The sequence below is a fragment of the Platalea leucorodia genome, assembly GCF_965183815.1.
Source record: "Platalea leucorodia genome assembly, chromosome: 9".
Classification (NCBI taxonomy): Eukaryota; Metazoa; Chordata; class Aves; order Pelecaniformes; family Threskiornithidae; genus Platalea; species Platalea leucorodia.
In genome coordinates, this window is record NC_138831.1 from 1,984,225 (window position 1) to 2,009,917 (window position 25,693).

The window sequence follows — 25,693 nt, forward strand, 5'->3', positions numbered from 1 at the left end:
AAAGTGTAATGACAAAATAAACTATAGCTTGTATGTATTTTTTCTTGTCAGTGAAAGGTCCAGACAACCAAAGCAATTTGTCTTTTGGGGTTTATATTCTAAGCAGTGTCCCTTTATCTTAAATCCGTATGGGCTACAGTGGTAGACATTTATTAACCAGTTAGCTGTGTAACACGTCTACCTTTATGTCCTCCCTCCCCATCATGTACAGCTGGACTTTTCTCACCGATTTCTCTCCTGTACCTGTCTCACCTAACGGGCTTTATATAAAGTTTTAGCCCTCTAGCTGTGCAGTTTACTCACGCTGTTCGTGCCTGTTGAAAGGTCTGTTTCCGCACAGGCACTACTTAAGGAAAATTTAGTGAATGAGAGTTTCCTGAATGCAGTTCCTGGCATTGCAGATACCTGCGGGCTAGAGTGTTGTTTTCCCCTTTCTTACTGCATCCAGTTTTGTCCGTGTGCCCATTAGAGGACACTGCTGTTAGTTAGAAATACTTAATTTTCCTCTTTTAAATTCCCCCAAAACTTCAGCTTTAAAAGTATTTAATTTGTCTGCGACTGCAAGTCATCTCTTATAAACCCAAGGGGTATTTAATACGCATTTTAGCTAATACAACACTTAAAAGCAAATGTTTTTATTTGGAGTTTAAATAACATGCATAGATATCTGATCGTGTTACAGATACACCTAATATTTTAAGATATAATGAAAAAAAATTTAAGAGCAAAATTTAGCTTAGTATGCACCAGGCCACTGAATGAAATAAGGAGGGTGCACTTTTCATTTTCTTAATTTTGTTTTAGAAAATTTCCCTAAATTTTTCCTTTCCTTGTAGCCATGGCCCACGGAGGGAGAGGGGGACGCCAAGGCCTGCACGGCAGCAAGCCGATGGGCGGTAGCCAACCGCTTCATAGCAGCTCTCTGCGTAGCCTCTTGCAGCCGGCTGGCACGTCCCGGCCGCGGTCCCGGGCTGGGGCTGGCTGCGCTGCGGGCCGGGCTGGTGCCGGCTGTCGGGAGCAGGGCTTGGGCGGCAGGGGTGCAGGATCGGCGCTGATGAGAGCGTGCTAGGAGAGAAGGTTAGAGTAGCTTCCTTTCAGAAACAGACCAGTTGTAAACACGGTCAAGGGTTGTCTTATGCTTGTTGTTACTTCATTTTCGTCAATCCAGGAATCCTTCCCAATCCCTACAGTGTTTTTAAACACTCTCTCATTCTTGTTTGGTTTTGTTTTATACTGCATGTTACGTATAATGAATGTTTTAAAGTTTGCGTATGTTTTCCTCCTTGTAAAAGTATATTAATATTTTTGCTAATATTTACCTAATCCAATTTTGAGTTTAACTAACTTTGGATGATTTGAATAAAAAGTCACCAGTCATCACATGGCAGTGCAAATTAAACTGTTGTACAAATTTATGATTTAAAGAAGATGTTCTTTTATCAGATGAATCGCAGGGTGCACAATCAGAGACTGAGGCTAAGCAAGAAATTCAGCAACTGCACAAGGAGCTGATTGAAGCCCAAGAGCTAGCTAGGACAAGTAAACAAAAATGCTTTGAACTTCAAGGTGAGACCCAGATCAACTTGGTTGTGTCGGGTATCCATTAAAATTGTATTTATCAGGTAGTCTTAAAAGGGGGTCCAGTTTTGCTGACTGTCTGTTAGATAAATTTGTTCCATAGCATTCACATCTCCTGCACAGAATGTCAGAAACTTTTGCTTTTTTCCTAAACTCTGTATACAGTCAGATTTTTGTTCAAGGTAGACGGACATCTTTTCATAGTATTTGAATGCATACTTGAACTCCATATATTTCATCCTTATATATTAATCTACAGGTATTGATTCATCTGTATTTCAGTCAGATAATGCACATAATTTAATGTATTCGGTGGTAATTCTTTGTTTAGATCATCCTATCGGATACGTAGCTGTATCATTATCCTCAGCAAACTGGGGGTTGGTTTTGCCAGGATATGGTATAGTCCAGTTTAATTGCCTATTGTTCAGTGTGCTTTATGGAGTATATTTACAGCTTTTTTTTTTTTCCCCTCCCACACCAGTTTGCATTTAGCACATGTGGAGTTTTTGGATCAGGCAACAGATTATATTAATTTCAAATTAATTATAATACTACCACAATAATGGAATGATGTCTTAATATTAACTTTTTATTAAACTACTTACACAGTTACTAGCTTGGATAACTTCCTGAAATAATATGATTGTTTCAATCTTTTCAGTTAAGGGGAAGTTGTGACAAATTAATTACAGAGCTGAAATACTTCTTACTAACAAAAACTTCTGGGCACATATTCACTTTCATTTATAGCGCTATTGGAAGAAGAGAGAAAAGCATATCGAGTGCAAGTTGAAGAATCTAACAAGCAAATAAATGTTCTGCAAGGTAGGAAATTTTTTTTTTCGCCTCTTTTAGGGAAAATATATAGCTTTGACTGTTTCTGTGGCATCATAAGCATTAATAAAGGAAAATGCTAATTGAGTGTATTTTTTAAACCTGATTTCTTTCGCCATATCTTTGAATTTTATTGTGAAATGTTTCTTGTCAATTCCTATGGTTCTCATCATAACTTATAAAATGCAAAAGACGTCATCTGTAACAGATGTCTCTTCTCCTTCCTCTCTCTTCCATCCTTCTCAGCTTTGAATGATTCAGGGATTCTTACTGTGACTATTATCTTAAAATTACTCAGAAGGTTTAGTCGTCTTTGTGCTACTCAGTCTTTTCCCTTCATTGGTGGAATCCCCTTAAATAAATTTCAATCACTCCAGATTTGCATCCAACCTCAGAGCATGCAGTAAAATTTCTGCAACAGGGACGCTGTCTATGCTTTTTGAAAAAACAGTATGACCAATCATGCTCCTTTCAGTCCAAAATAATTACGGCAGAATGGAATCCCGTGGTTGACCTGACTTCTGTGCCATGTATTCTGTATCGCGTTAACTCGTCAGCCTGAGCACCTGAGTGAGCATATTGGTCAAGAGGCTGTCTAGCCTTAAAATCAATAAAGGGTTATATTATGACTCTTCCTTAGAGCAAGCACTAGTTTGAACATCTACTCAGTCATTGATTGTTATGAAACTTGTAGGAGCTTCATACCTTGGTGTCTTTGTCAGCATATCATTTGTTTCGGACCTAAAAACGGTTGGAAGGCAGATGAGCGGACAGGCAGATGGACTGACAAGCCTCGCTTTCTTAGGAAATCAAAATAGCTTTAGCAAATTACGGGTGGTGGTTTGTTGTGGAATGTGGTACTTGTTATAGAGCAGTTACACTGAGCAGCTTATGTAATAGCGCTGGTTTATCTGAATGTCAGCAAAGCATACTTGTGTGTTCTGCCATTGCGCTGTAAGAAAGAGGAGCTTGCATAATACTCATCTTCAGAACAAGAGGAGCAATTTGATTTTGAATCTTGTCCTGCTAATAATGAAAATTTTCCAAGTAAAAAATACTGTAGCAAAAGTTAGAAATTAGCATTTGATAGTTATTTCTATGCAGAAAAAAGAAATCTTTTTTTCCCCCCTGTCAATAAAAGGGAATCAGAGTAGAAGCTTGACAGAGCCAAACTTAACTGCGAGATACCCCTGCAGTTCAGTGCTCTTTTGTCTCCTGAAGCCTTCTCCAGTGAGGTCTTGCTTGTGTTTCCTCCTCTTCTCTCTCCGTGGTCGTTCAAAATGTTCTGATGTTCGTTGGATGCTTGCCGCTTCCCAGACTTCTAGGGTGCGACACATCTCAACTTGAAGAGTTGTCAGGATGTCGGGATTCTCTCTTGGCAGCCTTTAGGAACTGTAGCGGAGAAAAAAAAATCCTGGCAGCTTCGTGCAGTAACATTTCTTAAAGTATTTTCACGGAATGAATGTTTTAGGCCAGCCAGTGCTACATGGCTTTGTGTGTTTATCACGGAGAAGGTGCCACAGAAATAACCGAGATCCTGTCTCTACGTGTGAAGTTCTTTAGATGAACAGATAGGTAAAGAAAGGAAATTCAAGTAACTTGTCATTACTTATTTAAAAAAAAAAAAAAGTGAAGCATTCAGTTTAGATGAGGTAATGGCTTACGTAAGTAAGAGATGTAATGGAAGTTTTCTTTCTAATTGCCCTTTCAAATTATATCCAGTGCTTCAGAAACCCTACCAATATTCTTGGTAGTAATTTTTCTGTGTAAGTTATTTCTACAACTCCACCAAACTTTAGAAGCACTTGTACGTGTTTGGATTTTCAGTTATACCATGCTTGTTTTCACGCCTGAACATTTAAAGGGAGAGTTGTTATTTTCCTTCTGTCTGCATTGCTGATAAATAAATTTATTTGAAATACTGCCATTACTGAGGAGCAGGAATTTAGCTTGGCTTGATAAAGAAAATAGTATCGGGAAGATATGGTTTGAAAAAATCACTCCTTTGCTCATTAATGGGCACCTGCTGTGTTAGCAAGTTGTAGTTCTTGGTGGTTTAGAAACGTGGTTTCCTAGCATATTGGTTTGGTAGGCTTCTGCTGTAAGCATACATGCAAGGGCAATTGTTAATGTGTTGTAGCACTGTCAGGTCGTTCTCATCTACTGCTTTGTTTGCTCTTCTGTTAGTATAACCCTGTGGAAACTATTTCCAAACAAATGAGGTGGTAGTAAGCCTCATGTTGCTCACATATATTTAAAAATCCATCATGCTACAAATGTCTTTGTTATGGAACAGATAGAGTGTTTCATCTTATACAGAACTGCCGTGAAATCTAACTTACTGTTGTCTATAATAGCTTTTGTGTATTACAATATATAAAAACTATCATGTTTTTTCTCATGCTCTCTTTTTCCTCCAGAGTGTGGAATTGGGTAATTCATAGGTTCTTCAGTTTATCTAATGAGCTAAATGTCTTGCTGGAGCTTGTTTAGAGGAGGGGAAAAAAATTGCATTTTTCTTCTTCACTGTCCGTCAACTAACAGCAAAGCTTCTAGATTGTACCTGTATATGAATTCGACCTATATTACGGTAGATGCAGCTACTGAAAAACATCAAGTATAGTTGTCATGAAAGTGCAAATCTCTCTCGAGTAGTTTTTATGCTGTATCAGTTTACGGCACAGCTCGCTCGCATTCTCCGTGTCATCTTCTGTAATGGATTGAGAGAACAAAAATAAATACAAGAAATCTGTGAAGGTTACTCAGCCTTGGTTATCTTTCCCGTGCTTTTCACTATCCTTTTTTGCCCTTTGCTTCTGAAACATATAAATTTAAACGTGTAATTCTGACCCTCTACAGTATCTTATATTAGGTTTTCAAATGACGTTAAGAACTTTGCACTTTGCTTCTCAGGGCAATTCTTCGTTAATTTAGTAATTGCTTTTTCCTATGTTAAAAGTCAATGAAATACATGTGAACTCTGATAGGTGTTCTTTAAACAGCAAAACAAAAACACTGAGCAAATGAAACACTTCGCTTCCATCAATCAGGGTTTTAATTATCATTTTGTTCTTTCTTTCATGCTGCACTTTTATTTTCCAACTGTTCGCATCGGATTCTATTTGCATGTGTGTCTATGAAAAATAGTTGTGCTCAGAGAAGAGATGCGTCTAGTAATGAAACAGTTTTGAATGGGAATAATTTATAAGATTTGCTTCGTGCAGAAATGTGAAATAACCTAGCGTGTATGTGACTGCTGCACATTTACAGTAAACTGCAAATGCTAAAGGATGTCCTATAGTGCAGTTCACTTGGTGCAGCTGTCCCTTTCAATTCAAAATGCATCTTGTGCTTTGAAAAATGCTTTTTGCAAAGAAGTAAAGGAATTTTTATTTCCTTTACTACATGTTGAGGCTGGAGTAGAAGTTGGACTCTGTGCCTCAAACGTTTGTAGGCATCACGAGTTAACTGCTGAACCGGCAAACATTTCCAGTGTAGCTTTGCAACTGTTTGGCTTGTCACGGCTTTCTTGCTTTTCCTCTTGTCCCCGAACCCTGCCGCGTCCTTGTTCTGTAATACTGGTTTTGCTTACAGTGAAGCTTGATCTCAGTCTTTGTTTCAGATTTTGGACAGTTGCTTTAGTGTCACGCACATAACACAACCTGTCGAGGAAAGCTTTGTCCAGCCGTAATTCTTGTTTCTTTCGACTCTCTAATACATGACCCCACGTACAGGTCTCTTTAAGGGTGCAGCGTTTGGCAGGATTAGTATCTTTTTCAATTGCATTAGGATTCTTTAGTCCTATTAAACATCAAGAAGTTGAGAAAGGGAGTTATGTTTTTTTAAAATTTTCTGTAAATACAGTTTTAAAAAATATTAACATTAATGTATACTTTCCAGCTCAGTTGCGAAGGTTACAAGAAGATATTGAGAATCTTCGTGAGGAAAAGGAGAATGAAATTTCAAGCACTCGAAATGAACTAGTCAGTGCTCAAAATGAGATCCTGTCACTTCAGCAAGTAGCAGAAAAGGCAGCATCAGAACGAGATACAGATATTTCTGCATTGCAAGACGAGCTGCAAACAGTGCGAGCAGAACTTGAGCGGTGGCGGAAAGATGCCTCAGATTATGAAAAAGAAATTGTCAGTCTGCAAGCCAGCTTTCAGCTCCGGTGTCAGCAGTGTGAGGATCAGCAGAAGGAAGAGGCTACTCGCTTAAAAGGTATTTGTTTAGAAGGATGTCGCAGACCAGTGCTAGCAGTAGCACCCTTCTCAGTCTGATGAATGTCAGTTATTCAAATCGCTATTTGTCTGTGTGTCTGTAGTCATTTACTATGTCTATATATATACACGTGTGTATTTATATATGTGTATCAAAGCTTGTAGTGTCACAAAAGCTGTTTTGTATACTTCATTAAATAGTAATTGTCAATTATGCCTAAATGAGCTTAGGTACCCTTTGATATCAAAAGTAGACCGAGTATAATTCCACTTAGAAAAGATAGGAAGATTTGTGCTGCTTGAGGGCTTGATATTGCCACAGATTTCCAAAGGGACTTGTGTAACTTCTGTATAATTAAAGTCCGTAAATGGGTAGCTTCTGACCTTTTAATTTTTCTAGCAAAGCTTCACTCGAGACAAATAACTGTATTTTGTGGCTTAATAAAACTGTTGATACCATCTCATTTTTAACATAAAAATGTCAAAATAAATTTAAAATTAAAGCTTTATTCTGGGCACATGATATGGAGATATAAAAATACGTTGTGCTGAGCCAGCATAGGGCTCTTTAGGCTCATTCATTTGTGTTTCCCTGTAATGCACCCACATTTCATGAGGACTGGTTGAGAGCCACTACTCCAGGCCTATAGCTTCAGGTCTTGGAGAATCTTCTAATAGAGTTCAAAAGCTCATGCTGAAACGTTGTACATGCCAAAGAGAAGCTGGCATATGTAAAATATGCTTTAAATTCTGAATCAGTTAATCTTTGTGAGGTTGCCAGAGAAGCCTTTTTCCAGTTCAGACTCTAGTCTCTGTCATTGTATTACTAAAACACATGTAAGATTGATTTTTATCTGTTTTACCAGGGACTGATTTTTTTTTTTCCAAAGGTCTTATTTTCACCCTTTAGTTATTGCTTTAAACATTCTGTTCCTTCTAGCAGAGGCATGGTATCTAGTGATTCTCGTTGTTTGCTATTTTCAAGTCGTGGAAATTATTTTCTTCAAGTACACTTTTCTGTCACTGTTTCTAAAATACTGGAGTAGACCCAGAAACGGACTGTAGTCTGCTCCTTTGTGCCTTAGAAAAAGCTCACATAAAAAAAAAAAAGCACTAGCTTGTTTAATGGCGTACAAACCTCATAACAGAAGAAGATATGGTAATGTTTTATAGGTGCTTGTGAGAGAATTCATGTGACAAGATTATAATCAAATATATTTGAGATTTACGACTGATACCAGCTTTTCCTCCATTTATTAGCTGGTGATACTTGAAGCAGTCATGAAATAATTTTATTCAATTCAATTAAATTTTATTTGTTGCAGGTGAACTTGAAAAGTTGAAGGCGGAGTGGAGTGCTCTGGAAGATGAATGTGTTACACTAAGGAAGGAAAACAATTTGCTTACATCTGAACTTCAACGCCAAGAGAAGGAGCTTTCTAGGTAAGGGTGCAATGGTTTTGTCTAGGAAGGTATCGTAGTAGCTGAAGAGGTTGTTTTGTTGTTGTTTTTTCTTCCCAAAATTGGTACTAAATTTCTGATGGTGTTTCAGTAAATGTGTTGAAATTTTATTTGTATCGTAATCTTGGGCAGAACAGACTTTCATGCCAAATTGTTATACCAAGCTATTTTTTTCTAGTTTGCAAATGCTTCTGTATTACTTATCAGTCGTGTTATATCGTCATAAGGTAACCTGACTTATTTTGCTGCTTTTAATAAGGACTTGGAAGTGCGCGTTGTGGAAGTATTTAGGCTTAACAGTTATCCTTCTACTTAAAAGATAATAAACCACATAGATTTCCAAACCTAAAATTTTCTCAGCCTTCAGGGTTGGAAAATGATTCTCAGATAGTGTGGTGTCTGATGGAAGCCTGTCACATTATAAAGTGTAATGATGGGCAGAAACAGTATTCTGTATCGTATTTTGCTTAACAGAAAAATACAAATCTTTTTATCGCAAGTGCCATAATGTCTTTTGAGAGGGATTTTACAGTGCAGGAGTATTTGTATTTTACTGTATTTCGTTTGCTATTTGAGCACGTGACATTGCTAAAGGCTATCTAAATCTTCTGCCTGGAAGAAAATTCCCCCTCTTATCCCTCCATCTGCCATTATTACGTTGTTTTTCAGTTTCAGATATTGGAATTTAATTCATAAAGTAAATATAGGACAGCAACTTTGTTTTGTTGTAGATCTGAATTTTACCATCATGCTTAGATATCTATTTTTTTTTCTTCTGACTTCCTCACTGTTGTAAGATCTAACTGAAAAAATGGAAATTTCCCAGAGTAAAACATTTATAGAAGTAATGTGTTATTTTACAGGAATCAAACCTTTCTTTTTTTGTTCCATCATGCCCTGATTTCCACTTGTATTTTTTCATACGGAAGGTCCCGCAAGCAAATACAGGATTTGCATAATGGAGATATGCAAGATCGCTCCCTTGTTTTTCTTTGTCTTGCACAGGCACAAATTCACACTACTTGGTTATTACACTGAAGTTTGTAATGGCTTAATTTAGAGCTTTTTGTGACTATTACACAATTTTACTAAACACTTGAAGAATATACTAGCTTTTAGCTTATGCAGCTGGAGTAGGCAAAGCAGTATGTGTGCAAATAAGTGAAATACTTCTAACAACCTTGGACAGACTACTTCTTGTTACAAATTTATTTCAAAATACTTTGGAGTATGTAATAAATACTTGGTAAATAATAAAAAGTAAAAGAAACTAAAAATTATGAATGATGAATTATTTAAATTATACATTGTGACTAATTATACACACTAAGCTATGCCCATGTAAAAGCAAGCCTATGGGCAGCCTTTTGTGTCGGCACTTTGTATAGGGAGACAGTGATGATCTGCGCTTCTGTGATTGCTCTAAGCTGATATTTCCTTATTAGATAAAAACAATGTGTGAAGCTTCGGAGGATGAAAAGTGCTTTAAAAAATCTCTTGTTTGTTTAAATTTAAAACATGAGGAATCAATTGGATTTTGTTTTTCAGCTCTCAGAAACAGAGTTTAGCGCTAACCAGCGATATAAGTGTTCTTGAAATGTCTCGAAAGGAACTTGAAAATCAGATGGGATCTTTGAGAGAAAAACATCAACGGGATGCAGCTAGTCTAAAAAGCCAACTCAGTGAAGCTGAGAGTCAAGCAAAAGATGTTCAGAAAGAGGTAACATGAAACATTATTTCTGTTTTGAGAGAATATAATGCCTAATGGCTTTCACTTTTAAGCTAAAAGAAAAGGAAAAATACATGATTTCTAGTAACGGAAATTTTTCATATTTTTATTGCAAGTACTTCTATGGTAGCTAACAATATATAAACTGGGGGTTAAATCTAAAAAGGAAGATTTCAGATAAAATGACTTGCGTGTATTTTGGGAACTTCTGAAGTTTGCTTTTGTGCATTACCTTAGGGAATTTACTTTTAAGCTGTTCAGACAGGTAAACGCTTTTTCAGAGTCTTCCTGAACATCGTGGTATAGAGTTTCATTAGCTGTTATGAATCAAAATTAATTCTTTTTAGTCAGTATGATCTTCCTAGTTAGATTTTAACTCTTCTGTTTGACAATGGGACTACACATTCTGTACAAAGATCTCCTTTCACCTTACTGGATCACTAGGCCGCTGAAGATGATTAGCAAGTGCATAAGGAAAAGCTAGCATTTTGAGCATGTATTTCATCTGCCTAGCCTCTGAAGATTATGTCTGGAAGAAGGCCATAGCCTCCAACAACTACTTGCTTTCTCTTATGAGCATTTTGAGTGAAGTTTTCCCCAGTCACTGCTTTTAGTTTCTTTTGCAGGCCTTTTCTTTGCTTTGTCATTAATTCATCCATGTCACATTCCTTACCGTTTTCAGAATTTGAAAAACCCAGTCTTGTTAATCTGTGTTTTTGTGATCAGATGTATTTGTAAGGATGCCTAATCCCTTCAGTTTGTGGTAAATGCCAGTACTGAAAGTCATTGGTTCTGTCCTTACTAATCCCTGTCATGAGGACTACTAGAAAGCTCGTGATCTATAGAAAAAACTGAATGTGAGTTTGAAAAAGGACAAGCTGCCCATACTGTAGGAACGTGAGACACATTCACCCAGTATTATTTGTACTTGACCCACACTGAGGATTATGGAATGATTGCAATAAGGCATAATATTTTTTAATGCCTTTCTTACTCTTACGTTTGAGTTTGCTGTGTGGGAAGAGCATTTGTCTTACTCGTACAGAATGTTGGTTTTTGCATCTGTTTCATTGGTGTAGGTATTTAAACTACAGCCTAGATGCAAGACCATTATTTAAACGTAAAGGACTCCTTGTTCCCCTGTTTCTTGTTTTGTCTTCATAGTTTTCACAGTCCTTTCCAATATGATAATAAGTAATTGTTTGGCAGGAGAGATGAATTAAGGCCTTGCATTTACTTCATATTTCCTTTTTTTTTTAAGTAATCCTACCCCTTCAAAGTCAGGGACAAAATCTTCATTTAGAAAAAAAGATGATCTAAACTAAGATTTTTATTTTTTTTTTCTACCCCGCTTTTATGAAAAGAGGGTGTACTGGTCCAAGGTGAGTTTCTCTAGGCAGGTGACAGGAAAGGAAGCCGTGCACGAAGCAAATGTAAGCATGTGTTGGGTGTCCGGGGGTCCGCAGACTGTTTTCTCTTTGTCTTTAGTATGAAAGAACACAGACTGTGCTCTCAGAGCTGAAGGCGAAGTATGAGGTGGCTGAACAAGAAAATCAGTCACTCGCAGAAGAGCTCAAACAATGTAAAGAAAACTTGAAGCTGCTACAAGAAAAAGGAAACAACGTAAGTCTGTCAAAATATGTGGGGAAGTAGGGTTATGACACTGGCAGTTCTGTTGATTGAGGGAGTATGTGTCAAACGAAAAAGGACGGACTTTAAAAAAAAAAAAAAAAAAAAGGATGTGTAGCATATTATATGCAAAATTTCATTCTGGTACTACCCGTGCAAATTTGCAGGCCATTACACTGTTACTATTATGCATGCAAGTTGTGTGACAGTTTTAAATATGGCCTTAGATATCTGCTCTCTTGAAAACATCTGGCTTAAATACTAGTGAACCAGAACTAAGCAAAACATTTTGATTTCAGAGAAAAATAAATGGGTAAAAGCTGAGAAACCCGTATCCAGATGAATTAAGCGACCTTTTTCAAGATGCTTTTATTTTATTAGTGTTTATTACACCAGATGTTCCCTCCTTACTCTTGCTCATGCTTCTTAACAGTGGTTATCCCTGGTCAGCTCATGCTTTAAACGGTGCAGTTGAACTGTCCTTTCTATTCACTAATGAAAATATTCTTTTCTGTTGCAATTAATTTGAGAGGTTGTATCACTAGAATTGAGTTTACAGCTAGGGACAACTTTTTTTTTTATACTGAGACTTCTGAAATCCTCCAAATGTTATGGGTGCAGCAGACACATTATAAGGTGGTCATAGCCTTATTTTAGATACCTTACTACCCTGGGATGACCGGTTTATTGTCTTCCTGTACTGCCTCTATGATCAGTGCAGGGTGAACAACTCCTGTCGTGGACAGTACAAGCAGGAGGATAACGGATGCTCTGTAATAGCCTTTTAGAAAACTATTTCTCTGACTATGAGTAAAGTTCTACAGGTACCATCCTCTAAAGTCAGCTGGCTGCTAGATGCCCAAAGTTTCTGTGAATACTCTTGCCATAGCCAATTACTGAATGTAAACCTCTAACAGAGCTGTCAAAGATGTAAAGAATTCAGAGCCCTTCTCACTTTTTTCAGTCATGTTTTCAGAAATACGATGTTATAATTCCCTTAGAACCTCTTTCCTGCTTAGAATTCTTCTGCAATGCTCAGATGATACCGAGTTACTACAGTAGGCAGAAGTCAAAAACAAACAACCAAAAAACTCCCATTCTAGTAGAAGAAATCGCACTGAATAAATAATTGTGAATGTGAGATTTTTCTGCTCTGTTAAAAACATTAACCTCGGGATTAAAACGATCAGTGGAAAAAGGGGAAGAAATAGAGTAGAGTAGACGTAGAAGAAATACTGTGAAGGGAATGGGAGCACCTTGTGGAAGTGGAAAAGCGTGCAAGGTAAAGGAAATTTTAGGAAAAATTTGAGGTGAGTATTTAAATGAAATCAGGAACCACAGCAGTTGCCAAAATCTGCTTCCAGAGGAGGAGTTAGTTATGACAGTCGGAGCCTGGAGGTTAAGGTGTGATAAAGAGCATCCAACCGTATAAGGACTTGCAGGACAAGCTTGCTGTTCAAGCAAGCATTACTTGCAATCAGTAATGTAAAACATAGCTATCTTGTGGATTATTTGAAGCATCATGGATACTGGGCTGAGTTCCAAGGACAGATTTTTCAAGTACCATTGTCCCCTTATGCTGGAATCATTATCTGCTACTTAATTCCCAAGGACGGTGTCCCACAGAAAGTGACTTCCCACTGGGGGATTTCTTCCTTTTTGCAGCCCATCTGTATCTGAGTTTGTATATCTTCATATTCTAATACAAGATGCCCATTTTTTGTGAAGCACCTGGTTAAATGCTCCTCGACAATAAGGAGATTTGTTATAGATTGATAAGTTCGTGAGGGGGAAATTGAATTGTTTGGAGGCAATTTCGTTTAATGTGGTCGATATTTATCATCTATTTCATTTGCCAAGATGTCACAGCCATGAATGCGTGTAACTTTAAAAAGAAAAAAAAAAATCCATAGAATTGTTCAGTGAACTAACAAATGTTAGAAAAGACAAGGCTTCTGTACTCCATTTGGGATATCATTTAAATATTAAGTTTTTGTACTTAAGTTTTACTTTAAAAAAACCAAATGTGCTCTGAAACGCTTAGCAGTGTGGTGTACTACTTGTGCTTGCATGCTTGTAGTCACTGGTTATTTCCTGATGCGCTTTATATGACAGATTTGTTTACGTGAATGGTTTGAGAACATGAGCTGCTCTGGTTGATTTAAACTTCTGGCACTTTTTTGAACACTGCTGTGATTATTTCTACCAGCGTGCTTTCTGTGGGAAGGTGGCACTCTGAATTGTGACACCAATGACACACAAATAATCCTGCATGAAAATGACTTTAATAGTTACACATAATTTGTGTATTAAATATTTGCCTTGATTAAAACAAATTTGAATTGAATGGCAGAGACTAGAATACCTTCCAAGATTTCTGTTTTGAACCATGTTGAAGGTTCTATGATTAAGTGACTTCTACAAATTCATAACAGGATGAGATTTTATTTATGAATCATAATGTTTTGGAAAGTCTTCAAACATGAATTTATTATTTATTTATTTGACTGAACAAAATCAAGGTGGCTTCAGCACAAAAAAGTTCTTAAGAAAATATTTAGCATGGTTTGAGCTTAACCTCTGTGTGTCTGTGTGTGTGTGCACGAATATATAGGCTAGGACAGAGAGACAGCAGATTTCTTCCAAGGACAGCTTGAAAAGAAATTAAGTCCTTTTTTGCTTTTAATTTATCATATTAAGCATAGAGCCTGTCCATCCAGAATGTGAAGTAAAGTAGTTTACAGTTAATTGAATGTAGTTGAGAAAACGTGCAGGTGGTTCTAATGAGGCCATAAGCTGAACGAACCCTGCAATCTTGCCAGCTGGTAGCTGGGCCCAGCTGCAACGTTTGGTCCATTTTCAGAATTGCACTTGGTCGCAAGGCCGATGACCGGCCGGAGATGCTGATCGTTGTGGGGTCTCTCATAGAAATGTACCCCCCTGCTTTATAGTAGCTTGGTGTTGATTGTACAGTCACGTTACAATCTCAGAGAAATCTCTGAACTGCTGGGTTTGCCTGTGGACATAGCTGTAATTGATTCGCTAAGGGAGGAGAGAGATGGTTTTTCCAGGAGGCTGGTGATGGAAAATGGGAAAGGCTAACTTGCAAGGAATGAAGAAGTAGCTGACAAATTCGATATCTGGTGTGAGTCTTTCTGCCTTAAGAAATCCAGATGGGATTTCCTCTCACTTAGAAAAACTAAACCCAACTGTAAATAAGATACAAGCAAATCAGTTCAAGATTTGTATTGGTTTTAAGTGCTAAATTCCAAGTTGTGACAAGAGGTTTCTTAGAACATTTTCTGCTTACTTCCCTTTATTTTTAAACATCCCTGTTCATTTGAGTAGAACGGTGTACTAACGTTGTATACCAGATTAGATAATGCTGTATTGTGTTAGATGTCTTTAATACGTTTCAATTAAAACGAAACTCACTGACTTATTTTCCCCTCTCTAAATCATCTTTACCTGATTGATTTGTAGCACAAAGTGATTTTTAATATCCCTTCCCTTCTTTAGCCTTCCATATTACAACCCGTCCCAGCCGTATTCATCGGCCTAATCCTGGCTTTCCTGTATTGGTGTTACGGCCCATTGTGGTAGCGAAAGGTACAAGCACTACTGTTCAGTCAATGTATGTTTGTCCCTCTCACCTGTGTGTGCCATTTCTGTATAAAATAGTGCATGGTGAAATGCTCACAGGTATTTCTTGACCTGAAGCAAACCCTTCATTTAATACGCCATTCTGTTGGTACTGATGAGCTGAGCAATCAACTAATCATTTAACATCTGTGTGATTCCTTTAATTCTAACAATGAATTCCATTCTAACTGGTTCTGGATGTGCCTCTTCTAACTTGGTCTCAGTTTGTCTTTAGCAAATGGGCTACCTTTTGCACAATGCTGCGATGCTAGGGCCTGTAAGAAAACTTAATTGCTTAATTAACTATGAAAAATGAAGAGTTTGCCTCTAAATAACAATAAAAATCAACAAGCTTTGGTTCCTATTTATGGACTAAGAAATTCCTCTCTGGCTCTAAACACTTTAATTTTTCTCACTATTGCTATGAAGAAGATGGAAAAAAAAGACAAGATGAGAAGTAGGTGGTTGGTTTGTATTCTGAACTCTCAGCTTGCATTTTCTCTAACGTCTCTCAGTGTGTCCTCCTCTTAAAATGCTATTGTTGTCATGAAATGTTGTGACAATCCGTTTGAAATGATGTTGTTAGGATCTGCTACGAACTAACTTCTGGATTTAAACATTCAAAAGCTACGTTAAAGATGTCAGTACTGCATAAACACGTGTCTAGCGATTACTTGGCACAAGCGATGTTTTAAGCATCTTAAGCCCTCACGTGTTTAATAGCCGATTTCTTTGAGGTGCGTACAGCAATGAAGCTGGAAATACGGAACTGCCAAAGTTCTCCTGATGGTCCTCAGGCATGATGAGTTGCGGAGGTCCCTTTGCTAGAGAAACAGGGGCTACTGTGACGCTCAGAGTCAGGACTAGCCTGCAGGAGGGCTCGTGGGTAACGCGTTAGTGATGCCTATCAACAGGTACTCAGGACTTTCAGGAACCACGGGGTTAAACTGATTAGTATGAATTAGAACAAATATGATATTGTGTTTTTTTTCTCTCCACACAGAGACAATGGCCTTGGATGCCTGTGATGGCAGCTTTGGTTGCTGTAACAGCCGTGGTGCTGTACCCAGGCCTAACCAGAGCTTCTCCATGAGAACTGTTGTTGAATCCATACACCGTCCTCCCTTTAGAAGCTGGCAACATTCATATACTGAGGGAAAACAGATTAATTCTCTTCCTTTTTACCTCTTAATACAGCACAGCTCTGCGTGAGAACAGCAGTAGGGTCATTTGCTTTAAACTGTATAAAATGTATCTGTCTATAAAGAGGGAATAAAATTGTGATTCATCATACTGTGAGCAATATTTTTGCTTACAATTTCATGCAAGTTTTAAATTAGTATGTTGGGATTCTGAATACTATAATGGTGGCCTAAAGTAGGCTTCTTGGTACCAAATTATTTATAATGGCTAGCGTTGTGGACACTTACTTTAGAATCTGATTGCCAGATTTAAAAGGAAAAACACCTTTCTGATTTGGACACCCAAGCCAAGTAACCTTGCAGATACTTGGAAAACAGATGCAGTGTGCTCAGTGCCTTTCAGTATGTTTTTTTTCTTTCTTTTAAAAAAAAAAAAAACAAACTAGTATACCATTTTACTTGCTGTTAGTCACTGAGCTGTTGGGAACAAGACTTAAGAAAACTTCTCTTACCACACCTTTTGAAGGAAGCATATTTTTCTTCAATAAGGATTGCTTTATTAATGATTTTTGGGAATAAACACAATTCATGTCCAGCCTTAAAGAGATAGAGATATTGATGGTGAAGACCAGCCTAGAGTATTTAGTGTGCGCGTGTGCGAGTGTAAGTATGTGTGTGTTCTTGAGTGAACTAAGGTATTTCTGGGAGCAAGTACTTGGTCATTTGATGGACATAGTGCAGTGATTCAACTTACGTTAACTTTAGTTTGAATGTAATTTATTAAATTTCATATATTTAAAGAGATGCGTTCTTTAAAAGTATGAATACTCTCTCACATACCACATGTATCAATTTATTTTTTCAGTCATTTGATACTTTCTGACTTGAGCTGGAGAAGCTCTTTAGATAAGCTTTTGTTGACGTAACTTTATTAAGAGAACTGCTACAGTACATCTGTGATTAGCTGAAAAAAAATCTAAGATACATAAAATACTACAAAATTGGGATCATATACCTGATGATGTATTGTCGGGTCAAGATGATTTTAATTTGGTAGTAGAATTTTGTGCATCCTCATCACATGGCTGTAAGTATGATGCAGTGGTCCCCATTACAAAGTTTATTTTCCTTATCTAAGTACTATAACTATTGCTATTTGCTGACTTTTGGTGGGAATCACTGTAGTTAGTGCTGAATTAAATGTAGACTGTAGTTGTCTTGTTCAGCTCAACAGTTCTGTCAAAAAAGTTTATTAAAGACTTAAATAATATGCTAAAGAATGGTAAAGTAAAATGGCTCTGCTAAAGGAAACTTCAAAATAGGGAGGTAATCTCAGCAATTGAATTGGCTTTAAAAATGTTATGGCAATCGACAGATAGTTTAAATATTTAAATAGAAATTTAGCGTATAATTTACTTTGTGAGGTTTTAAGGGTCATTGTCCTTTAATTAAAGGTTCTATCTTAAGTTACATGGGATTTGCTAATGGGAGGATTATTAGTTGGAAAAAATAGTCCACAAGGGACTTGTAGAAAATAAATATTGTCATTTAGTTCATTCATTTCATCCTTTTCAGTTGCAGGAAGCCACCCAACCACAGAACACTCGTATGCCAGTGGTACTTAGTACCTCTTGTATATAGGATATTGCAAATATTGTTCTGAAATGCTTAACTTCAGAATTACATTTTTTTAAAGTAAATAATTGTTTTAAATCTATTTTGTAAAGATATAAAATTACAATAGAATTTCTGGAGTACAGATTAAACTATTTGCACTAACACACGTGATGTGCATGATTTAATAAAATAACTTTACTCTCCCTATGCATGTTTGAGTTGAATGTCATTTAAAAACGAAAGATTCATGCTAAGTTTCTTTTGCGCTAAATATTGCCACAGTTACCAGGCACAATGTCTGCAGCATGTCCAGTAATAGCAAAAGGCTTTTTTTACCTTGTATTTCACATTTGCACTGGTTTAAGTTTTTGTCTAGCTGATCTCTCTCCTTGCCGTGGTTTTCAGAAAGAAAGGGGGGAGGAGAGAGCCATGAAAGGCTTGGGAGCGTTATTGCCATGGGGGGAAGCGTTCACAGCTGGAGGGTGGATGGTGCCCGTGGCAGGGCGTGTGAGATTGGAGGAGCAGTGGCCGCAGATAGCGGGGCGATAGTGGAAAGCCCTTCTCGGGGAAGGGAGCCCGATGCTGCCTCCTCTCTTCTTTAGCATCCTGAACTCCCTATTTGTCCCTCTTGCAGCTGCTGTTTCTTTCCCAGTTGATTCTGTTCCCTCCTCCCTGCCGGTAGCACGTAGACGTGGTGTGAGGAGGTGGAGTGGAGCCTGGAGCAGGGGTCCCTGTGGCTGACAGCGGGGAAGGTGCTGAGTTCCCTGGGACCAACCTCGGGGTGGGCCCACGCTGCCAGTGGGTGCCCCATACTGAGCAACGCTGCCTGCGGCTTGAGTTTGTTCTTGTATTAAAGACAAACGTTGTGTCCTCAGAAATCTTTAGAGCATCAGAGAGCTGAATTTGAGACTCAACATGGCTGTATGAAAGGAGAAAGATTTCTAATTTAATTATGTGCATGTGTGCATATTTATGTTGCGTACACAGGTGCGTAGTACACGTTGCATGGGGGTTTGTGCTTACAAGTATACCTGTGGTTCCCTAATGCAGTGCCCTTCCCAGGAGCTCTTGACATTTGCATGTTCAAAATGATCAAGAATGAACGAAAATGCACAGTTCACTCGTTCGTTGTGAGAATCCCTGGAGAAGGATTGGATAACTGGGAAGTTGCTGTTCTTCAGTGCTTTGATACCAAAGCAGCAAGCGGAGTTATTTTGCAAGCACTCTATGCACAAACCTCTCTGGTTTTTGTTGCGTTTGCTTATAGTAAGTGTGTGTGCTCTTTTACATTCATACGTAGGTTCTTTCTTTTTAGTTGTGAGGCTTGATTTAGCTAAGCCTTGGAGTTACTGTGACAAGAGCAGCTTTTCACAAACGTGTAAAATGCTCTAAGTCTACTTGTAAAATAAGTGCTCTGAGCTTGCACTGAAGTCTGAGGTTTTAAAAAGGTTCCTCATGCTAGAAAAATTAGTCTGAGAGCTGTTTAATCAGTTGCTAGTTCAATCTGGAAGATTTAATATAATAAAATACCTGAACACTTCTTCAGTTTTGTCCTGGTGTCCTGACTGAGGCACCTTTCTTTAAATTCTGAAAGAATTCTACCTACATGGGGACTACAGCAGCAGGCCTTTCTTTAAAAAAAAAAATAAAATATATATATACACAATATGTAGAAAATAGAGTGTAATTTTCCTGTTCCTTGTAGCTGAACTGAATGCCTTCTTCCAGAGTCTTAGCCTGATCCTTCTGGCAGAATCTCTGGATTTTTTGGTGCTAAGTGGAGAATCGTGAGCCTGCACAATATATTGCAAAGTTTTCTCGTAAAACAGTCTTAGTGAGACTTAGTGTCAAATGACCGATGGCTGAAGCAAAGGTAATCATCTGTGCATGTATTCTTGAGGTATGTTCCTAAGTTATTTTTCTTTTTCTAATCAAGTCTTCTGAATTACATTACCTGTTCAAATTTTCAGTGTGCTTTACGTAAGATTTTGAATGTCTCCTGCCTTAATCTGCAGGGTTCTGCCACTTGCAAGAATCATTTCTTCAGCTTGAATCTTCTCCATGACAAATCCACTGCCAAGATTCATTCCACCAGCAGCATCTGAGTGCTTTAAAACACCAGGTCACCACAACGGCTTTTGGGAAGCCACTGTAGTTGGCACTGGCTCTGCCGCTGGGGCTGGCCGCTTTCCACCAGGGGCCTTTTTTGCCTTCTGGCTTTTCATCCACCGTTAGTATTTCATCAGCAACTGTCTCAAGATTTTGAGTCTCCATTAATAGAGCAGTTGGTCATATGAAAGAATTAGAAGCCATATTCTCTCTCTCTGCCTCTCAAGCGTATACGTCTGGATCTGAAGGGGGATTGCTTCCAGCAAATGCTGCATTGAATTGCTCGGATCCAGCTGATTTGCCTATCCCAGTCCCTCTTTGCCTGTGCTTCTGGACACAGAATTCCTTTCTTTCTCCTCTGGTGAGGACTTGGGCTGCCGTATGGGTCTCCCAGTTCTCCCCGCCTTCCTGGTTTGTTAGTTTGTGCCAGCTCCTTCAAATTAGCGAGCAAAGGTTTGCCTGCGGAGCCAGGTTCTTCTGCTGGGAGAGAGGGTTGCACCCGCTACTGTTTTAAAACCAGTGGGTGCTACCAGTATTGGACTAAAGGCTCCCAGAAGTAGAAGGCAAATTAGCAATTGAAACAGAGGTTTCAGGGCCATCAGAGGCTCGCATTTCCCTTTGTGGTAACGGTAGAGGGAACTCGTATCTGATCGCTTTTCTGGATATCACAGTCGTAAAACTTCACTGACTTGATTTTGACATCAGAAGCGTAATGTCAAGAAGTTAAGCATGTATTTCAGGAAAAAAAAAAGTCTTGCTTTAAGAACTTCAGAAAAAGAATCGGTCACCTCTGTAGGTAAGTTACTTGAGCAACTACTGTCCTCAAAAAAAAAAAAAAACCAACCCCAAAACCCAACCCTGTGTTTGAGTTCATCTCACTTTGGCTCCCAACCATTGGATTTCAATATATCTCTCTTGGAGGATGTTCTACTGCTGCAAATGTTGTCCTGATCCAGGGATTTGACATGCCACGATCAAAATACCTTCCAATCTTACTTTGTATGAATGGATTGAATTTCTTAATTTTTTTCTTCATCCCTCTAGTTTTTGTTGTCAGCTTTTAAAACTATTTCTCATGTTCTGAATGGTCTTTTTTGAAGAGTAAATGCCAGAACAGAACATGTCCTTACAGTAATGACCTCACTGACATCGGGTAAATAGATAAGAAGCTTTATATCCTGCTCTGTCTGCCAGAACCCTTTTGGGGATTCACTGACTTCTAGCCTTTGGATTTGAACCTTGTGAATCCAATCTGTGCATTCCTTGCATCACCCCAGCCCTGTGGTGTCTGACTTGGCAATGTTGTTTGGTAAAAACCGCTGTAGGCAAGCAGTCCAAGGCAGCAACCTGTTCCCATTACCGTTCAGCACTTTATCAATGCTTTGGAGTTTTTTTCCCTCCCAAGTTTTAACAGGGATGACTACTGAAGCTCTTCTAGATTATTGATCATACACTGTCAAACAGTAGTGAGCCAAAACCCTGCAGGACAGTAAGGAAAACATTCATACAATAATTCCTGCACTTAGCTGTTGCAATCTCTCAGCTGGTTTTTAATCTGAATTATTAGTTACAGTGATAGTAGTGTAGTGATCACTGTTATTGGAATGTCAAATGATTTACAGAAGTCTTGGTTTAATAGCACCAATACTTATCGACATTTTTTTAAACCTATAAAAGTGAAATTTTATTTTAAAATGCTTTGACAGGCATGATTTGCTCTACATCCTTGCATTCTGTACTGATTGCTTCCCGTAGTTTACTCCATGGTTTGCTTAGATCTTAAGGTGGAGCAAAACCAGTCCTTGTCCCGAGATCGTACATTTTACTGTCTTCCCTCAGCCCTATCACGTTGTTGCCTGTTATCACTGCTTCCCTCTATAAGGCATTTCTAATTCTAAATTATTCATGTGACTATGTTTAAATTTTTCAGTCTACTCAGTTTGGGTCAGCATTATTCCCAGTGCTGGAAATGCAACACTTCTAACGCACCGAGGGGGTGTGTGCATGTGTATACATCGCTGGGCTGAGATTGCGCTTGCATGTGGTAAGATAGATCGTGATTACTTGCATTTAGCAACCATGAGAATGGAGATGTAATTGAGATTCTCAATCAAATAATTTTCAACCATGGGAACAGAGATCTTAGTATGGAGATGTAATTCTTTTATTATGTGTCGTGGTTTAACCCCAGCTGGCAAGTGAGCCTCATCCAGCCGCTTGCTTACTCCCCCCTGGGAGAGAATCAGAAGACTAAAAGTGAGAAAACCCGTGGGTTGAGATAAGGACAGTTTAATAATTGAAATAAAATAGTAATAATAATAAAAGAGTATGCAAAGCAAGTGATGCGCAATGCAGTTGCTCCCTGCCCACCGACCGATGCCCAGCCGGTCCCCGAGCAGTGGCCCCCTGGCCAGCTTTCCCCCCAGTTCCTATGCTGGGCAGGACGCCATAGGGTACGGAACAGCCCCTGGGCCAGTCGGGGTCAGCCCCCCTGGCTGTGCCCCCTCCCGGCTCCCTGTGCACCTCCAGCCTTCTCGGTCGGTAGAGCGTGAGAAGCTGAAAAGTCCTTGATTTAGCGTAAGCACTGCTCAGCAACGGCTAAGCCATCAGTGTGTTATGAACATTATTCTCATCCTAAATCCCCCCCACAGCACTGTACCAGCTACCAGGAAGAAAATGAGCTCCATCCCAGCCGAAAGCAGGACGTTATGTCAGGTGATACATTAAAAATGGGGATGTGCTTCCAAGCATGTCATCTCTTCCTTGTGTCTGATGAAGATGAACAAATCCAAAGCTTGGGTTAAACTAAAAGTAACTTTTTCTTACCTGATCATATTAATCAGTAACTTCAGAGAAGAGGGTTAAGTGATCAGTTCGTTCTGTTCTATTGGAATAAAACCTATCCAAAAGCTAGCCCGTATTTGTTTCAGGGCCCTCTGTTAGGAAACTGATTTTTTTTTTTTTTTTTTTTTTTAGAAACACCACACACATACTATGAGGGGTAAAGTACTGCCTTCAGTATGGAATGGATTTACTATTTTAATCTTTTTGTGCTAGATCGTTTATGAAGTTCATATTCTATTTATATTTCTTGTAAGGAGTTCTTGCTCTGGAAAATACTTTTATTGGGTATGTCATCAGTTTTGATGTGACAAGACTGCTTGTCTTGAATAATATAGTGGCTCTTATTTTAAAATGTTCCAAATATGCGATATGTCTTTTGGGATGAATAAATGGTAAAAAAATACGAGAATAAATTTACAACAGAACAGAAAGCTGATTTGTATTGTACATAGTCTTTCATTCAGCCTAACTCCAGCTCTCAGCACTCCACAATATCCGAATAACCTGCCGCGCTGTTTTATTGCAGTAGAAGACAAGTTAATAGTTAATGAGATCAATTAAAACTTATTTTAAAATTGGAACCTCTTTACCTGATGACTTGGGACAAAGGGAGTTCACAGCCCTCTGACCTCTCCTCCTGCGGTGCCGGGGTGAAGCAGTGCCCCGCCAGCTCTGCGTGCAGGCCCAGGGCGAGAGGGGCTGGGGCGCGGGGGGCGCGCGTGACCCGGGGCTGCGCAGGGGTGACGTGTGCCCGGACGCCCGCGGGCTGTCCCCCAGGCCACCCTTCCGTCCCGCAGTCTTTAACCCGCACTGGGAATCAGGCGCAGCTCTGGAGCTCTGCTTCGTGCTGGCTCGGGCGAAGGACGTTCACCGAGTCGCTTACGTAGTGTTCAGCAAGCTTGGGCCGTTTGAGGAAGGGCAGTGTCCTCCCTGAGTGCTGCGCAGTTTGAATCCGCCCCAGGGTGTGGTTTAAGTAAGCATGGTTCCACTCCAGGCGATGGTAAGTCCCGGTGTCAGAGCCTAGGTGACTTGCCTCTCTTCCGTTTCTCTGTTTAAAAAGTTCAAATCGGAGTTAACATTAAAACATTCTACCAGATGCATTAGATGTTTGGGTTTTTGGGAGAAGGAAAAAAAAAAAAAGCCTAAAAAAAGTGTTAAATCTGTGTGCCTAGCTGCTCTTCGTAGGATGCTGTTGGTAGCAGAGGTCACACCTAACATCCACCAGTAACTTCATCTCGAATTCCTGTCTCCCAAATACCGGCGCAGAGCGCTTTTTCTTAGGCCAAGGCGGCAAACGCTGAATTAGCTTATTTCTGAGTAATGCTATAGATGGAGAGGGGTGAGCAAAAAGGTTTGCTCATTCTTAAAGATTCAGTATCAATATTACAGGCTCGTTAGGCGGGACGTTAAAGGCGTTTGGTTTTCCTGTTGTTTCTGTAGCAGTCACAGTTGAGTGGCAGTTTTTCTGTTGCAGAACGTGACTGTAATCCAACCGTAGCTGGGTATTGTAATAGACATTTATTGCCCAGTTTTTTCCACTTCATAATTATTGTAATGGCACGTAAGTGAAAATGTCGCCTGCAGCAACCTCAGAGTGATTTTTTTTTTTAATTGCACTTGCAGACTTGGGTTGGCCAGGCGTCGGTGTCGCTGTGCTCCGTGTTGCAGCAATTGTACGTCCTTCCTCTTCAGACCTCTCTGAATTGGAATTCTTCCTTGGTTTCCAATACCTGCAAATTTAAAGGGCTTTCATCCATCTGTTTAAACGGTAAATTTGAAGTTGCTGCCATGGTGCACCTGCAAGGTAGTACCGTGTTTATACACTCCTTAATTATGTCCCAGCCAATAACAAATTATTAACAATCTCCCTTATGACTTTACATAAAAGACTGCTTATGCAGTGAGCGAGGCTGGGCCTTAGCACATCTGTGCCCCTGCTCAGGAGGAGACTTAGTGGACAAATAGCAAAAAAAAATCTCTGTTGACTTACATGGTGTTCCACGCTTCAGATCTAGAGGGAGTGGTAAAAACATTGTTTGTCCCAAATTGGTGCTTCCCCCAGTGATTAAGAAACAAATACTGGAGTAATTCCAGCAGAACGAGTGCTTCTGGGATATTTCTTTGGTGAGAACCGAATGGCTTTGTCAGATACGTAGGATGTTGCCTCTGTTGGAATGCGGGTCGCCGGGCATCTTTGCTGCTGACTGCCCTTAGGTGGGCAGGGGAATCCACCGGTGAAGCCTCTGATGTAATGTGTGTCAAGATGGAAGATGAGACTACGGTACTGGCAGAGAGCTCGCTCAGCCGAGGCACCTCGGTTCTACTCATAGGCACACGGGCTCCTGTAACAGGGGCGTGCGTTTGGTTCAGGTAATCTGAATGGTTTCCAGTTCCCATGAAATACGTTTCGCTGGAGATTATTAAAACATGGTAAGTTTTTATTCTAAAATAAAGAACAATAATTGGGCATTCAGTCATATTCTGCAGCTGTATGGGTTAACTTTTTAATTTCTTGGACTGTAAGGAGGGCTTCAGCTAGATCCTGGTGGCTCAGGTACTTCATCAGAAAACTGCTCTATTATTCTTTAGATTTTGAGCACGTATAGAGGTCTTCAGTCCTTTTGGTTGTGAAGATACTGGGAAAATACAAAGTTATAACTGTTTAATGTGAAGGTTGCTTCCTGCAGCCTCTGGAGAGCAAGCTTGGAAAGCAGTCTGTCTGTCTCAATGAGTTACCGTAGGTGTCTGGTGATGCAGGTGCGAGCAGCCACCTCCAACTGAGGAGAAAGGATGGTGACTCAGGGCACAGTCCCGTCCTGTTAACGCTGCCTGGGGATGCCACCGCTTCACCCTTCCTGGTTCTGACTAAGGAAGCTGAAAAGGGG

At 39.3% G+C, this 25,693-nt stretch overlaps 1 protein-coding gene across 36 annotated transcripts in view; it reads left to right on the top strand.

Moving 5' to 3' along the window:
- The window catches only part of SLMAP (sarcolemma associated protein), an 88,548-nt gene extending 69,183 nt beyond the window's left edge, over positions 1 to 19,365 (top strand). For 7 of the 36 annotated variants that reach the window (XM_082321873.1, XM_082321871.1, XM_082321881.1 and 4 more), the window contains 7 exons: positions 1,429 to 1,566; positions 2,332 to 2,406; positions 6,316 to 6,636; positions 7,961 to 8,078; positions 9,645 to 9,816; positions 11,314 to 11,448; positions 16,100 to 18,568. In XM_082321873.1, the coding sequence (XP_082177999.1) occupies positions 1,429 to 1,566; positions 2,332 to 2,406; positions 6,316 to 6,636; positions 7,961 to 8,078; positions 9,645 to 9,816; positions 11,314 to 11,448; positions 16,100 to 16,189 (1,049 nt within the window). In that variant the 3' untranslated portion in view covers positions 16,190 to 18,568. Of the gene's footprint in view, positions 1 to 1,428; positions 1,567 to 2,331; positions 2,407 to 6,315; positions 6,637 to 7,960; positions 8,079 to 9,644; positions 9,817 to 11,313; positions 11,449 to 14,973; positions 15,064 to 16,099 lie in introns of all 36 variants that reach the window. The other 29 variants (XM_082321858.1, XM_082321861.1, XM_082321862.1 and 26 more) reach the window with 15 other exon arrangements.
- The last annotated feature ends 6,328 nt before the right edge of the window (positions 19,366 to 25,693 follow it).